This window comes from Pongo pygmaeus, chromosome 2 (assembly GCF_028885625.2).
Source record: "Pongo pygmaeus isolate AG05252 chromosome 2, NHGRI_mPonPyg2-v2.0_pri, whole genome shotgun sequence".
NCBI classification, from domain to species: Eukaryota; Metazoa; Chordata; class Mammalia; order Primates; family Hominidae; genus Pongo; species Pongo pygmaeus.
This window is the reverse complement of record NC_085930.1, coordinates 91,724,448-91,740,481: the sequence shown is the minus strand read 5'-3', so window position 1 is coordinate 91,740,481 and position 16,034 is coordinate 91,724,448. Positions and strand designations below refer to the sequence as shown.

Here is a 16,034-nt window from a genome sequence, read left to right as displayed (position 1 = left end):
TTTTTTATTTTTTGTAGAGATAGGGTTTCGCCTTGTTACCCAGGCTGGCAGGGGTTACATTTTGTCAACAGAATTGATTTTTTGGTCCCCCTGCCTTGGTTCTATTTTTAAGGTCCTCTGTTAATCCCTTACTTGGTCCTCAACCACCCCTCCGAGGCTTCCACCTTGTCTAATACCTTCAGGAAGAAAGAAGAATCTCTGATTGGCCAGTGTGCCCATACCTGAATGCATCACTGGGGCCACGAGAATGGTTGAAAGTGATTGACTGGCTTGAACCAAACAAGGCTCACCCCTAGAGCTAACATTGGTGGTGACGGGTTAGCTGTCCAATGCGTGACACACAGCTAGCTGGAGCGGGGATATGATTATTACAAAACAGATCCTCTACAGCAAATTTCCTTTATGTTGTCGGACACTAAAAAGCACTAGGGCTGGGTGCAGTGGCTCATGCCTGCCATCCCAACACTTTGGGAGGACCAGGTGAGAAGATTGCATGAGCCCAGGAGTTTAAGATCAGCTACAAAAATAAAAAATCAGCTGAGCATGGTGGCCTGCGCCGATGTTCCCAGCTACTCAAGAGGCTAAGTTGGGAGGATTGCTTGAACCCAGGGGTTAAGGTTGCAGTGAACCATGATCTTGCTACTGCACTCCAGCCTGTTTGACAGAGCAAGACGCTGTTTCAAAAAAAAAAACAAAACTGAAAGCAGTATATGCCCAATGCTGAGTTAGGTGCTCTGCTCACCATAACTTGCGTTATCTTTTTAACAGTCTTAGAAGGCTGCTATTTTTAGGTCCATTTTACAGTCAAGGAAATTGAGGCTCAACCACATACCCTAATGGAAGCCACATTTATTACTAACATAGTCAAGACAGTGTTTTACTCACTGTTTTGATGGAAAGAGGAAGTATTAATGGGGAATAATTATTTGTAGAATGGTTTGGATGGAAGACACCTAAACCTTCCTTGTACTTGAAAAATGAGTGGAAGCTTAGATTTTGACATGAATTTTCTTTGAGGACCAATGAGCAGACGTAAATGACACCAGGTTTACTTTTTAGGCGTGTGTTGAGAATTTATAGGATTCTTGTTTCCCTCTAAAGGGCTCATCTGTGTGGAATACTTTTGTTCAAGCATTACATCTTTTAATGCTAGTCTTTTTAACTGAAGTGTAAGCATAAAGTACTCTACACGTTTCTTAATTTTTCTTCATGACTGTCACATTGTCAAAAAGGCTAATGGTATCTTGTGATATTAGTCCATTGGCTAATTTGGAATACAGAATGTGTTGTGTTTTCCTGGTCCCATCTTTGTCCGCAATTGAATATACAGCTTCCCAAAATTTTCTTAAAATTTTTTTTTTCTCTTTGAAAGCACGCTTGCTTTTGTTTAGGTGCATTTAAATGTTATCATAGTCAGCTGGGGTATATTGTTTGCGTATAATTCCATTTTGTTTTGGATTTTGAGGCACCTGTGACATTTGTCTTCTTACACATCAGTGTTTTCAGGTGTGGGCTCACAACAAAAGAAATCTGCATCCATGAGGTAGCTGGGAAGAGAGGGCTTTGAACACTATAGGAAGCAGATGGAAGCTCTCCATAATGGATGAGAGTAGTATTTTTGCTGTTGCTTGGTGGATGGAAATGATTTTCAGATTTCAAATATACATCACTAATCAGTGTTTCTTTTCTGGGTGTTGTGGGCCTTGGAAGCTTTCTTGTTTCATATCTTCTGGCACCACAGGTGACTGTTAGTGGCCCAAAGGATGTGAAAGACTGGTACTAATCACAAGGAGTCTCCTAGGTTTCAGATTGTCCTGTGTTTGGGTGGCTGGCTTTGATGCAGGGATGCTTAAGTCTGGTTTTCTCATCTACTGCATACCTACTGTGTGACCTGGGGCCAGTTACTTTGTGCTCCTTAGTTCCTCCATCTGTAAAAGAGATAGAATGACCCTGGCTCTGTAAAGATCAAATGGGGCCCGAGGGTCTTTACACACAGGTCATAAACTTATACATGCAGTTGGAACTGAAGTCTACCAGTTAGTTGTATGTATTACCTTGGTCAAGTTAAAGTTCTTTCTGTTGTTGAAGCTTCAGTTTGCTTATCCATAAAAGGGCCCCATTATTGGGATCACTGTTTGTACTGCCTGGTGGTGTTTTGCAGATCAAATAAGATAATGTATATGAAGTGCTTAGTGTACTGCACTTCTTGGCGCAAAGTAAAGTTTGTTTCCTTGTCAACGATTCCTAACATTAATAATAATAATTTGTCTGAACTTTCCTATAGTTTTTTTTTTTTTTTTTGGTAAAATAAGTTGGTTCTAGTCAGTCAGCCTCAAGGACTATGATTCTACGAAGTCACCCAATGGTGTTCATTTGACAGCCTTCCTGTATCCAGTGGGGTGCTGCCTTTGTCTCATTGTGGGTCTCCCTCTTTTCCAGCGTTGACAGAAGGCTACGTTGGGGCCCTGCACGAGAATAGACACGGCAGCACAGTGCAGATCCGCAGGCGCAAGGCTTCAGGCGACCCGTACTGGGCCTACTCTGGTAAGTCCAGTTGTTCTAGTGGAGATCACACAGGCCAGTTAACATCCCATTCAACTCACTTGAAAGCACACTTTGAATCACTTTTATGCCTGAGTTCTGTTTGCTCAAATCTTTCATAGTTCACCGAAAGTTGAAATATTCGAGCCTGTTTTTCCTGGAGGTTATAAGTACCTTAATTTATCTCTACCACCTGTTTCCTCAACCTGTTTTCCCCTCAATTTGCATTTATTTTTGAACTTTACTGTTAATGAGTTATTGTACCAAACTTGTAATTTTCTGAAAGACGTAGTCTTGTCTTTTCTGTTTTTTCAGGGGCTGTGATTTCAGACAGCAGAAAATATATGGCTAGTCTTGAGCTGCTAAATGTCTGCTAAACATTACAGACATCAGATATCAGAATGCTCTATTAGGCTCTAAGCCAAGAAATGCAACTTTATTTTTAAATCACATCTTGTTCTTTGAATATATTTTAGCTGTCTACTCGATGGTAATCTGCAGTCCTTTTCATTTTTATTTTTACTTTTACCCTTTGAGCTAATGAAGGGAGAGAGCATTGTTCTAACTATGTTGAATGTTACATTGCAAATAATTTTCTCACATTTTAAGGGGACAAAAATGAAGACCTAAAACTAGGGATAGACTTTTCTGGATTAGGCTTCCCACAACTCCCAAAATATGAGAGGTGGATTGTTATTTCTAGAAGAGATTTTTGATGCTCAAAAATATATGGAAAATGTATTAAAGCTAATTAAGGAATGCTTGAGTAAGATAGACCACTTTGGAAATTACTTTGGCACTGAATAATTCAAACTCCTTCTATGAAAGAGCTTGGAGGCATGGAGTATTAGTCTTAATAATAAATCTATGTATTATGCAGTGTTGTTGCATATAGAACTGAAAGTATTCTTTTCATAATGGTGCTCGGGTTTAAATCCTGAATTTCTCCCAGCAAATCCTGTTAAATTTGTGTCAGTGTAAAATTTATAGGTCTGATCTTTAATTATACCTTATCTATTGGCTTTTTGCATCCTTTTGTCTATTGATAAATCTGCTGCCCCTGCAGGGAGAATATCCTATCTGTTTTGTTTTGCAGTGAACAGATAGTGATTCTGAAGTCTTCCATCACACCCAGTACCTTGTGATTAGAATTATCTAATTAGAGGCTTTTTGTCACCATTTCTGATAAATGAAGGAAATTGGCAGATGAAAGCCAAAATTACATATATATATAGCATCTTGCCAAGAAACCCAAAGAAAATTTATCATTTTGTACTCTGTGCCTCTGACATCAGTCAGGAGGAGGCACAAAGTGGCTTGCTATTTACAGTTCATTAATTTAGAATAATAATGCTGTTAGTCAGGAAATTGGAAGTTATATCCCATTAGCATGTCCAAGTGCAAATGGCACTGAAGAGATGAAAGCCCTTAAACTTTTCCCATTATGTAGTTAAGAATGACCATAAGTGATGCCATCTTTGTGATGGAGTGATTGTTGATGTCTTTAACTTTGGTAGACTTCAGAAGTCTCCATTTTGTATTTCTGGAATGCATTGTGTCTGAATTTGGGTATTGCCTCCAGTAGTAGAAGGGCTAATAGTTCAAATTCAAGAGTTGGCACACTTTTTCTGAAAAGATCCAGGTAACAAACATCAAAAGCCATATCGTCTTTGTTGGAACTGCCCAACTCTGCCATTGTAGCTTAAAAGTACCCACTGACAATTCTGGACAGACTGGCTGTGCTCTGATAAAAATTTACTTATCAAATTTACTGGAATTTGAATTTTATAATTTTCATGTGTCAGGAAATATTCTTCTTTTGATTTTTTTTCATTCATTAAAAAATATACAAACCATTCTTGCTTTGCAGGCTGTGCAAAAACAGGTGGCTGGTTGGATAGGGTCCACAGGTTATACAGTTTGTGAACCCTTGTTCCAGTTGATTTTTTTCCTAGAAATCAGATAGGAGAGTCATTTGAGGAATTGCTTGGAAGGATGTGGACTGGTTTGGAAGACTGAATGAAGTCATTTGTTAGGCATAATGGAAAAAATAAGAGTAAAAGAAGAATAGAATGGGACAGATATCAACTGATGGTATAAAGTTCTTATGCTTGCAACAGTTCTTCCTGATAATTCGACAGTATCTATGGTTGGCTCATGCTAACGTGGTGCAGTATTGGTTCTCATGTCAAGAAGGCTTGGAGTTCATCACAGACATTCCTTAGCATTTGGCCAATGTGTAAAAAAGGCCAGGAAGAAGTAAGAGTTGGGGCCTGTTACTTTGGGTACATCAGACCAGCACCTTAAAACCACAGCAAATGAGATGTGGGACTATTAGCTGCAGGCATAGTCCTCCGGATATAAATGCTGCTTGAAAAGTGGGACTGACAAAAAAAAAGGCTCATTTTTTATGAGGGAAATGTTTCTAAATTTAGCAAAATGAAGCAGGCAGTTCCTGAAAGATTGCTTTAATAGTCTAGATTTTAATCTGGGGCCTCAAATTCTCTGATTTGTCTTATTTCCTCCTAAGATAATGCCATGGGTGCTTTAGGGGTGCAGTGTGTGAGAGTATGAATTTTGAAGTCATATAGACAAACCGTAGTTCAAAGCGAAGTTTTGTTAATAACTTGATGATGTTGGAAAACTATGGCATGGGAATGATTAATAGCACTTACCACATAGGATTGTTACGGGGATTCAGTGAGATGATGTTTGTGAAAACATTAACATAGGCCGGGCGCAGTGGCTCATGCCTGTAATCCCAGCACTTTGGGAGGCCAAGGTGGGCGGATCGCAAGGTCAGGAGATCGAGACCATCCTGGCTAACACGGTGAAATCCTGTCTCTACTAAAAATACAAAAAGAAATTAGCCTGGCATGGTGGTGGGCGCCTGTAGTCCCAGCTGCTGGGGAGGCTGAGGCAGCAGAATGGCGTGAACCTGGGAGGCGGAGCTTGCAGTGAGCCGAGATCGCGCCCACTGCACTCCAGCCTGGGTGACATAGCATGACTCTGTCTCAGAAAAAAAAAAAGAAAACGTTAACATAGTCTCTGGCATAAAGTAAGTAGTTAATATTACTTCTTGCTTATTTTTGAGACTGTTACTATTACTTTTGCTGCAATTAATGTTGGTTTTGGAATGCACAAGTGTTGCGATTGACAGTGGGTGATGACTGGATAGTTCTGAGAGCTGAACAAGTTAGATTCTGTCAGCCATAATTCTCAAGGGGTGCCTATTTGGGATTTGGGCATGAGGGTTAAGCAGACTACCCTCAAGTTCAGCGGTCAGCAAACTACAAACTGCAGCTGTGTTTTGTAAAATAAATTCTACCAGAACACAGGCACACCCATCACATTGCATATTATCTATGGCTGCTTTTGTGCTACAGTTGCAGAACTGAGTGGTTGTGACAGAGACCTAGAATGTTACTATTCCAGTAATATTGAATATCTGGTAATATTGAATATTAAATATCTAGTAATGGTGAAAAGCCTAGAATATTACTATATCTGGCCTCTTACAGAAAAAGTTTGCTGGCCGGGTGTGGTGGCTCACACCTGTGATCCCAGCACTTTGGGGGGCCGAGGCGGGCAGATCATGAGGTCAGGAGTTCGAGACCTGCCAACATGGTGAAACCCCATTTCTACTAAAAATACAAAAATTAGCTGGGTGTGGTGGTGGGCACCTATAATCGCAGCTACTCGGGAGGCTGACGCAAGAGAATTGTTTGAACCTGGGAGGTGGAGGTTGCAGTGAGCTGAAATTGTGCCACTGTATATTCCAGCCTGGGTGACAGAGCAAGACTCTGTCTCAAAAAAAAAAAAAAAGAGAGAAAATATTTGCCAACTCCTGCTTATAGTAATATAGCCTGGGTTTTTAGCAGATGTTAGTCTGGTATAAATTTTCACTTCTCATTTTAAGACTAGCCTACTTTATTTCCACTTCACTGCATCACCTTGGAAAATGCAGACACCTTATTTATTTTTGAAATGTTAAACTTTACATTTATAGGCCTATCAAACAATGCCTTTGTGAATACCTGTAATTTTAGCATAGAGAACTATTTATTGAGGAACCTGGAGATATGTATTAGAGTTCTCTTGTGGTCATTGGAAGATGCGTTGTTTCTCTGGATCTTAATTTCATCTGCTAGTAAAAAAGGGGGACATAGTGTCTGATTTTGACATGAAAACATCATAGAAGGTATGAAATGGAACATAAATATAAGTTATTGTTGACATAATAATAGCAATGTAATTTGATGATTGCATTATATCTTTGGATTTCTTTTTCCTTGTACCAACATAGTAGGCAAAAATGGGAATGAGTTATGTTTCATATAGAATTGTACTGAAAAAATCAGTAGTTTAATAGTATCTCATTGGAAATAATAAAACAATTTCTATGAATTTTACTCAACTAAAGTATATTTCTGTCTTTCTTGAGGTGATGGTAGCTCATGAATTTTGGAGTTTGCCCACAGCTTCTATAATTATTGCACAAAGAGTAACACATGCTAGGCAGGTCATCAATGCAGGAAAGAGAAATGAAAAATAAATCATAAATCTAGAGTAAGTTCAAGTAGAAAGTTGAGGGTTTTTTTTTTTTTTTTGAGATAGGATCTTGCTCTGTCGCCCAGGCTGGAGTGCAGTACTACGATCTCAGCTCACTGCAGCCCCGCCGACCCCTGCTTCCTGAGTTCAAGCAATTCTCAGGCCTCAGCCTCTCAAGTAGCTGGGATTATAGGTGTGCACCACCACACTCCGAGCTAATTTGTGTATTTTTAGTAGAGATGGGGTTTCACCATGTTGGCCAGGCTGGTCTTGAACTCCTAACCTCAGGTGATCTGCCTGCCTTGGCCTCCCAAAGTGCTGGGATTACAAGCGTGAGCCACCACACCCGGCCAGAGGCATTTTTATATATAAAGTTATTTTCTGTCTTGCCCCTCAAAGACTAGAGAAAAACAGGTGGTAGTTTCTTCCCTTCCTCTGCTTTTTTTTTTTTTTTTAAACTTAATTCTGTTTCATTTTTCACAGTTTTAATAATCGGTATCTCATTTTCCCCTGTGTAGAAATAGCTTCTAAGAATCAGTACAAGGGGACCATTTCTCATTGTTAGAGAAATCCAGAATTGAAATAGGCAGTGACCAAAATTCCCCGTAAGACATTTCTGGCATTGGGCTGAGTGAAGGTCAAGCAGGATTATTTTAAGAGGCATTCCTGCCATAGCCAGGGGCCGCCCATGGTCCTCTCTAACTGTCCTGGGATTTGACGACTTCCACCGCTGTAAAATGGAGATGGCTTTGAGGATTAAAGGTAATATATATTGGCACCTGTAGTATGTAATTTTTGGCCTCCACCCTGGAGTAGAGTAGGTATTACCTATGTGGCTCTTCATTATATGCCGCCTCACTACACTGTTCATATAAACATCCTGTTTTATAACATGCATGTGTGTGTCTGGGCGTGCGTCTCATTTCCCCGGCTAAATGTAGAATCCTTGAAGACAAGGATTATTGCTTATAATTCCTTGTTTCTCCTGCAGCGTGCCAGCGTGTCTTGTTTTGTGCAGATTTGGTGCATGCTTTTCAAGTGGACAAGTGGATAGACAGATAAATTAACTCAAGCCAGAGTCTGTCCTTGCGAATTTACTAAGGGGAGTCCTGCCATGAAATTCAGATAAATTAGTGGGTGATTTGCAAAGGTTTCACTGTCGGATCCCTTTAAATAACAAGCTCCCCTGGTGAACTTAAGATATAATTAAATTCCTAAAATTACATTTTCATGCCTATTTTTAAGAATGTCTGTACAGGATAAAGCAAAATATACGTGCCTGCAGAATTCAGTTTTTGTCATTAGAAGAATGGAAGGCACTGTAGGACCTCAAAGTTTAATGTTAATATTGTTGTGTTATTTGCCTCTCTCCTAAAGCCTCCTCCAAAATCTCGTAAGGGAATCATTTCCTTAGAGACATTCTCTTCCTAATAGAGACCTTCTCCTTTTTCTTCTTTTTTTTTTTTTTTCTTTTGAGATGGAGTCTCACCCTGTTGCCCAGATCTCAGTTCACTGCAACCTCCGCCTGTCGCCCTGATCTCAGCACACTGCAACCTCTGCCTCCTGAGTTCAAGCTATTCTCCTGCCTCCACCTCCTGAGTGTCTGGGATTACAGGCATGTGCCACCACGCCTGACTAATTTTTCTATTTTTAGTAGAGCTGGGGTTTTGGCATGTTAGCCAGGCTGGTCTTCAACTCCTGACCTCAAGTGATCTGCCTGTCTTGGCCTCCCAAAGTGCTGGGATTACAGGCATGAACCACTGCGTCCAGCCCTAAGAGAGACCTTCTGATCGGAGGGAACCACACCACTGAGGAGGAATCAGCCTTGAGAGTCTTCCTCCACATCTCAGCTCAGAGGCTCCCTCTGCCTTGGTGCTTAGCCTGACCCATTTCTGCCTAAACTCCTCAGTCTCCCCTTTATTTATTTATTTTTAAAATTAATCTCTATCTTTTCTACATATCCCCATTAATCTTACAGTTTTAAAGTAGAAGTTCTTTACTTATTTGTTTATCGCACTTACTAATTGTTTACTGTGTGCCAGGTGTTGTGCTAAATACGAAGGGCCAGAGAAGCTGCCCATAAAATTGCTGTTGCCAGATTCCAGTCTTCAAAGATGGGCAGGTGTTTGCCAGGACACACATGGGCCTTGAGCCTGGAGGACTCTGGCAGTGACTAGAGAACCAGTAGCAGCTCAGAAGCTCTAGAGCATGTGGTGGGGTGGAGAAAGTTAAGGGCTTAATGAAGAGGATTGGAGTTAGACTATGGACAGCCTTATGATATTATTCTACTAGTGACATAGAACTTCTTTCTAAGGGTGATAGGGAGTAATTAAAGAACTTCACCTGGAATTGGACTACAGTTGGTTTTACGTTTAAGACCACTGGTTGTAGGGTTAAGGACTGGGCAGTGGGAGGAAGAGGGCAGGATGAAAAATGATGGGGCTGTATCACTGGGGATTTGAGAGGGAAAAGAAAAGAGCTCATGGGAGTTCATTATCGTTTGTACAAGGAGGAGAAGGCAAAATGAATTGTTGTCCCCAAGATGATAGAAGATGGCATTGCATTTGTTTTGAAATAAGTAAATGAGGAGTGGTGGGTTGGTTGAAAAGATAAAGAATTTTGACTAGAACCTATTAAGATGTGATATAGTGTTTTGTCTGCATTTCTTATGCCCTTTAGAGTTCATGCTCTTTGAACAGAACCTTTGTCTGTAATTAGTCATTGTATTTCCCTGTTTCTACCTAAATGTTTTTGGATAGGAGGGCTTCAACGTAGAGAACAAATTGTAGAATAAACTGTTTCTTCCTACAGGTACTATTTTTCTTTTATAGTTCATGTGTGGTTCCAAGGATAGATGGTGTAAGAAAAAACACATATGGTAACACACTAATCAGAACTTTATGTACAAAGGAGAAAAATGTGTTGCCATATGCTTAAGGTACCTGGAGAATTTTTCAATACTTGGCCAAGTTTGGGAATTTCCTCTCCATTGTTTGAAAGACGTTGTTCTCTCTACTTAGAGTTCTTTTCTTATTTTTTTTCAACTTTCATCCTTGGCACCTGAGTTCTAAAGTTTCTTGGCATTTTCTCTCTGGAGGTGGTTTCACAAGTGATTGTAAAGTTAATGGATGCTAATGTATTAATATATTATCAGAGGACATGAATACATTCCCTAGGGGCCTTGTGACCATTGGAAAAATCTAGCAGTAAGATGAAATATTGTTTAATGCTGTGTTGGTATCAAGTGGTACATATCGGTGGTAACAATTTCAATTGTTGCTGTGATGGGGTATTTAAAACATGGGTAAATGGAATACTGAGAGTTTGGGTTTTAAAGTGACTCTGAAGGTAGTGGGGTGATGGAGCCTTTTTGGAGGAGGGCTTTTTGGCAATATCTGTGAAAATGTTAAAGACTGCTCATCTTTCATCCAGCACTTCTGCTTCTCAGAATTTGTCTTTCTGAAACACATGTGCATGTCTCCAAAGTAGCATTGTGTTTAACAGCCTAAGTGACCAAAATAGGGACTTGGGTAATTGTAATACATGCTTACAATGAAATGCTTACCTGAACATCCACCAAAATGGAGGAGGTTGAACTACAGGATGTATTAAAATAATATGGGTAATATGGTCCCATTAATGAATAAAGCTGAAGAATCCAGAGACTACACCCAAAAGTTAATTGCGGTTATCATTGAGAAATGAGAGATACTGCCTTTTAATACTTATATTTCTATAATATTTTAATATTTTATAGAAGCATATCTAGAATGTTTCAATTTCTTATACCAGTAGATTCATAATATTTTTTTAATGACCTTTTTATTTTAGAATAGATGGCTAAATGGTATCAAATTCAGGCAGTTTTCTTTGTAACAATTTTGAGGGGGAGAAAAAGAAAAGAAAAACCTAAACGGGAAGCCAGAAGGAAAGCAAAAACCTTTTTGTCTCTTTAATTGGCTGTATCTGAATTTTTTAGGCGAAACATTTTCAGTGGCATTTCAAATTTTTACAAAATGCTTATGTGAACCATGCAGAAATTAATGAACTGATATTGACTTAGTTTGAAATGGACATCGAGATTTATTGAGCAAAGCAGTAAATATTGACCCAGCCAAAGATAAGGTCAATATTTACTTTGACATAACATACATCCTAATATTCATTAATCTATAAATTTATTGCGTCAACACAAGGCATACAGAAGTTGTATAAAAATATATTTTTTTCATATCTGTAATGAATCAAACATCTTTTTTCCTGGTTATAAATTTAAAAGGATGATTTTCTCTTCTTTGAAACTACCTTCTTTGGGGAGAGGGGTGTGCACGTGGGTGGAAGGACATGATTAATTTAAAGGTTTAAAGGAAAAATATACCTAGCTGAATACATGTGTTATAATTAGAGCACAGTGATTTGCATGTGCTCTGTGATTTACTTAAGGGCTACCAGTTTTCCTTTCTAACCTAACAAAACGTTCTCTTTCATTACATCTGATTTGATTCAAAAGCCCACCCACTTCTTTTTTCTTTCTTTCTTTTTTTCCATTTTTTGAGACAAGGTCTCACTCTGTCACCCAGGCTGAAGTGCCTGGAACTGACTATAGGCGCACACCACCACACCCGGCTAATTTTTGCAGAGTTGGGATTTCACCGTGTTGGCCAGGCCGATCTCCTGGGCTCAAGCATTATTCCTGATTTAGCCTCTCAAAGTGCTGGGATTATAGGCATGAGTCAGGGTACCCGGCTAAAACCCACCTTCTGATGATATAAAACAGGGGGACTTTCTGTCTTTCCCTCTGGATATTGTTAAACTGCTTACGTAGAATTTTGTTTGGTAAATAACATATTGTTGGTGTATATCATACTTTGTAATACTTTATTGGCTGAAATTTCCCATGTTGAAATTATCTTATTTTATTTTATTATTATTATTTTTGAGACAGAGTTTCACTCTGTTGCCCAGGCTGGAGTGAAGTGGCACAATCTTAGCTCACTGCAACCTCTGCCTCCTGGGTTCAAACAATTCTCTTGTCTCAGCCTCCTGAGTAGCTAGGACTACAGGCATGTGCCACCACGTCCGGCTAATTTTTGTATATTTTCGTAGAGACGGGGTTTCACCATATTGGCCAGGCTGGTCTCGAACTCCCAACCTCAAGTAATCTGCCTGCCTCAGTCTCCCAAAGTGCCACCACGCTCGGCTTCATGTTGAAATTATCAATTTGAATTGAACTCTCATTCTTTATCTTATGCCTTCTCTTGGTAGGCTGTTCTTGGTAGCAGTAAGAAGAATGTAAGGAGGACCCATTTCACTGGATTGTGAACTTTTAGAATTGCCAATAAGTAGTTGGAATAAGTGTCTAATATATGCTTAAAGACTGAATTTTCTCACTGTTCATTTAAGCGAAGCAAGTAACTCAGTCACAAGCTTAAGTATAATCTTGTCCCTATGCAGTAGTCTTATATGATCCTGTTGTGCTCAGTCCACCTGGCATGTTCTTTGAGTGTAAAGTGGTGGTGTTAGTTTCAGTGTTGGCTGATCTTGAAATGACCATTACTTCTCTCTCTCAGCTGGTAATCTACTATGACCCTGTTTGAGATCAGCTACATTAAGGGTGGTTATCTTCTTGGTTGTCTTTCTTACTATTAAAACTTAACTGTCCTATGTTTCGTTTACTTTAAGGCCCATTTTCTGTTATGTAACTGATAACTTTAAACCTTTAAAAAAAAGGTTAAAGGTTTTTTTTAAACCTTTAAAAAAAAACCTTTAAAAAAAAAAACCTTTAAAAAAAAGGTTAAAAACTTATCAGTGGTGTGTATATAACATAGAACTTTGCCTTCTTGAGAAATGCTTTCTAATAACTTCAGGAATTCTCACTTTTCATTCATGTCACTATAGTATATAATAATGTTTTCCACTGGGTGTAGTGGCTCACACCTGTAATCGCAACACTTTGGGAGGCTGAGGTGGGAGGATCGCCTGAACCCAGTCAAGGCTGCAGTGAACCCTGATCACACCACTGCATTCCCAGCCTGCGTGACAGAGTGAGACCCTGTCTCAAAAATAATAAGAATAAGAATAAGAATACTAACAATGTATTCCTTGAGTGTAGTATTCATTGGGATTTTTATGTCATGTGAAAAATGACTCTATGACTCTTCTGTGATACAAATATTTGACTTTCACATAATAAAGTCATTTCTTCATGAGTTTTTTTTTAATTTAAATCAAGGAGAAAGTGAGTTTTGTACTAATAGGTCTTTAACATCTCTCTGTCACTTGCTCATACCTCTTTTTATCAAGAAGAGATAGGACTGGGCTCAGTCTGCTGGGAGAGTATCTTAGAATTTGATCTCGTGGATTTCATTATACCCTGGTACCCTTCATGTCTGGCAAGCCATGCTAGTTTTCTGTTTTGATGTGTTATATTTCCTATTAAATCATATTTGAGATTTTATAAAAAGTGGGCCAGTTTAAAGAAAAATTTTATCTAAGCGGTAGTACAGCTGGCTTTCCAATATGGCAAAATAAGTCTTTCTATAGGAGATATCACCATTTTGGCAGGATTGAAAAGCCTCTTGTTTTGTGCTATATAATTGAACTATATCTGTGATTTGAAAAATGACAAAGGGTATAATAATTCCTAGAATTGGTTTTAAAATGAAGGAAAATAGTATCCTACTTCAAAAGTTATGGCTCATTGTAAGTGCTGGTCTGGTATAGCCATACAGATTGTTTAAAATCTTTAAATAAATACTTGGCCCAATCCCTTTTGTTCCCCCTTTCTCGCTGCCCTGGAAACTCCTTCTCTTATTTTGGGACCTTGTAAAAATCCTACCTTAGACCTGAAAACCCACTCTTGTACCATCCACTGTGACTAATTATTACCTTTGATTTGTTAAATGATTTAAGTTTCATTTCTGCTTATCATGACTTGGAGGGAATTTCAGAGTGATAGGCCTGACTTGGTAGGGTTTTGGGATAGGTATTATACTCTGCAACCCATTCCTTTGTTTTTTTAAATTTTATTTTAAGTTCAGTGGTACTTGTACAGGATGTGCAGGTTTGTTACAAAGGTAAACGTGTGCCTGGTGTTTTGCTGCACCTATCAACCCATCACCTAGGTATTAAGCCCAGCATGCATTAGCTATTCTTCCTGATGCTCTCCCTCACCCCTCCCTGCTCTCCAGGCCCCAGTGTGTGTTGTTCTTTTCCCTGTGTCCGTGTGTTCAGCTCCCTCTTATAAGTGAGAACATGCAGTGTTTGGTTTTCTGTTCCTGCATTAGTTTGCTGAGGATGATGGCTTCCAGCTTCATTCGTGTCCCTGCAAAGGACACGAATGAAGGATCTCATTCCTTTGTATGGCTGCATAGTACTCCATGGTGTATTTGTACCACATTTTCTTTAGTCTATCATTGATAGGCATTTGGGTTGATTCCATGTCTTCGCTATTGTGCATAGTGCTGCGATGAACATACGCATGCATGTATCTTTATAACAGAATGATTTGTATTCCTTTGGGTGTATACCCAGTAATGGGATTGCTGGGTCAAATGGTATTTCTGATTCTAGGTCTTTGAGGAATCGCCACACCATCTTCCACAATGATTGAACTAATTTACATTCCCACCAACAGTGTAAAAGCATTTCTGATTCTCTGCAGCCTCTCCAGTATCTGTTGTTTCTTGACTTTCTAATAATCATCATTCTGGCCGGGCATGGTGGCTCACGCCTGTAATCCCAGCACTTTGGGAGGTTGAGGTGAGCAGATCACTTGAAGTCAGGAGTTCAAAACAAGCCTGGCCAACATGGTGAAACTTCATCTCTACTAAAAATACAAAAAAATTAGCCAGGCGTGGTGGTGGACACCTGTAACCCAGCTACTTGGGAGGCTGAAGCAGGAGAATCGCTTGAATCCTGGAGGTGGAGGTTGCAGTGAGCTGAGATTGTGCCATTGCACTCCAGCCTGGGCAACAGAGCGAGACTCTGCCTCAAAAAAAAAACAAAAAAAAAACCGTCATTCTGACTGGCATGACATGGTATCTCACTGTAGTTTTGATTTCTGCAACCCATTTCTTGAATTGAGTTGATCTTGAGAGTTTCCTTGGACTTGGGAAGCCACTTATCCAGATTTCCTATTTATGTTGATCCACATTCTTCCAGCTTGAAAGCCTTTTTCTGGGGGAGGAAAACAACCTTCTTCTTAAAGCTGCATGAAATTTTGCTGCTCCCAAAGGCATCATTTAGTAGCTCTGCCCCAATTATTGTTGGCCACTTTTCCTCCTGGAAACTGTTTTTCTCTGTCCCACCCTTCCCCCTAGTTCCAAATGTTAGGATGATGTTCTTCTTTTTAGCAGGGTGTGCATGCCATTAGTACACTGAGTATTGATTGGTCATTGAGAGATTTTAGCAGGAAAATGAAATATGAAGCACTTCTTGGCTGTTGGACTAGCACCTGCAAAGATGAGCAAAGGCATTTTTAGTGTGTTTCTGGCTCTGGGGCTCACTGTGATAATGGCAGGTATTTTCTTCTTGCTGTTGATAAGTACATGGTCCACACTCTCCTCTTGGGGAGTGATTTTGACACTTTTTGATGGTCCTGTGGCTTTTACATTCTTATACCATTTCCTAATGAGTCATCTTTTCTCTCACTATCTACTAGGGTGTGAAAAGGAAGTTTCAACATTCAAGGCCAATTGAGCTGCATACCTGCTGTGCCAGAAAGAACTAGTTAAGATTTGCTTCTGGCTGGGCGTGGTGGCCCAGCACTTTGGGCCACCAAAGCACTTTGGGCCTCCCAGCACTTTGGGAGACTGAGGCGGGTGGATCACCTGAGGTCAACAGTTCGAGACCAGCCTGGCCAACGTGGTGAAACCCATCTCTACTAAAAATACAAAAATTAGCCGGGTGTAGTGGTTTGCGCCTGTAATCCCAGCTACTTG

General features: G+C 39.7%; 1 protein-coding gene across 4 annotated transcripts in view; it reads left to right on the top strand.

Moving 5' to 3' along the window:
• PTPRG (protein tyrosine phosphatase receptor type G) overlaps positions 1-16,034 on the top strand; it is a 735,948-nt gene that overhangs the window by 182,494 nt on the left and 537,420 nt on the right. For all 4 annotated transcript variants that reach the window (XM_063661893.1, XM_054483420.2, XM_063661892.1 and 1 more), the window contains exon 2: positions 2,440-2,544. In XM_063661893.1, the coding sequence (XP_063517963.1) occupies positions 2,440-2,544 (105 nt within the window). The remainder of the gene's footprint in view (positions 1-2,439; positions 2,545-16,034) is intronic.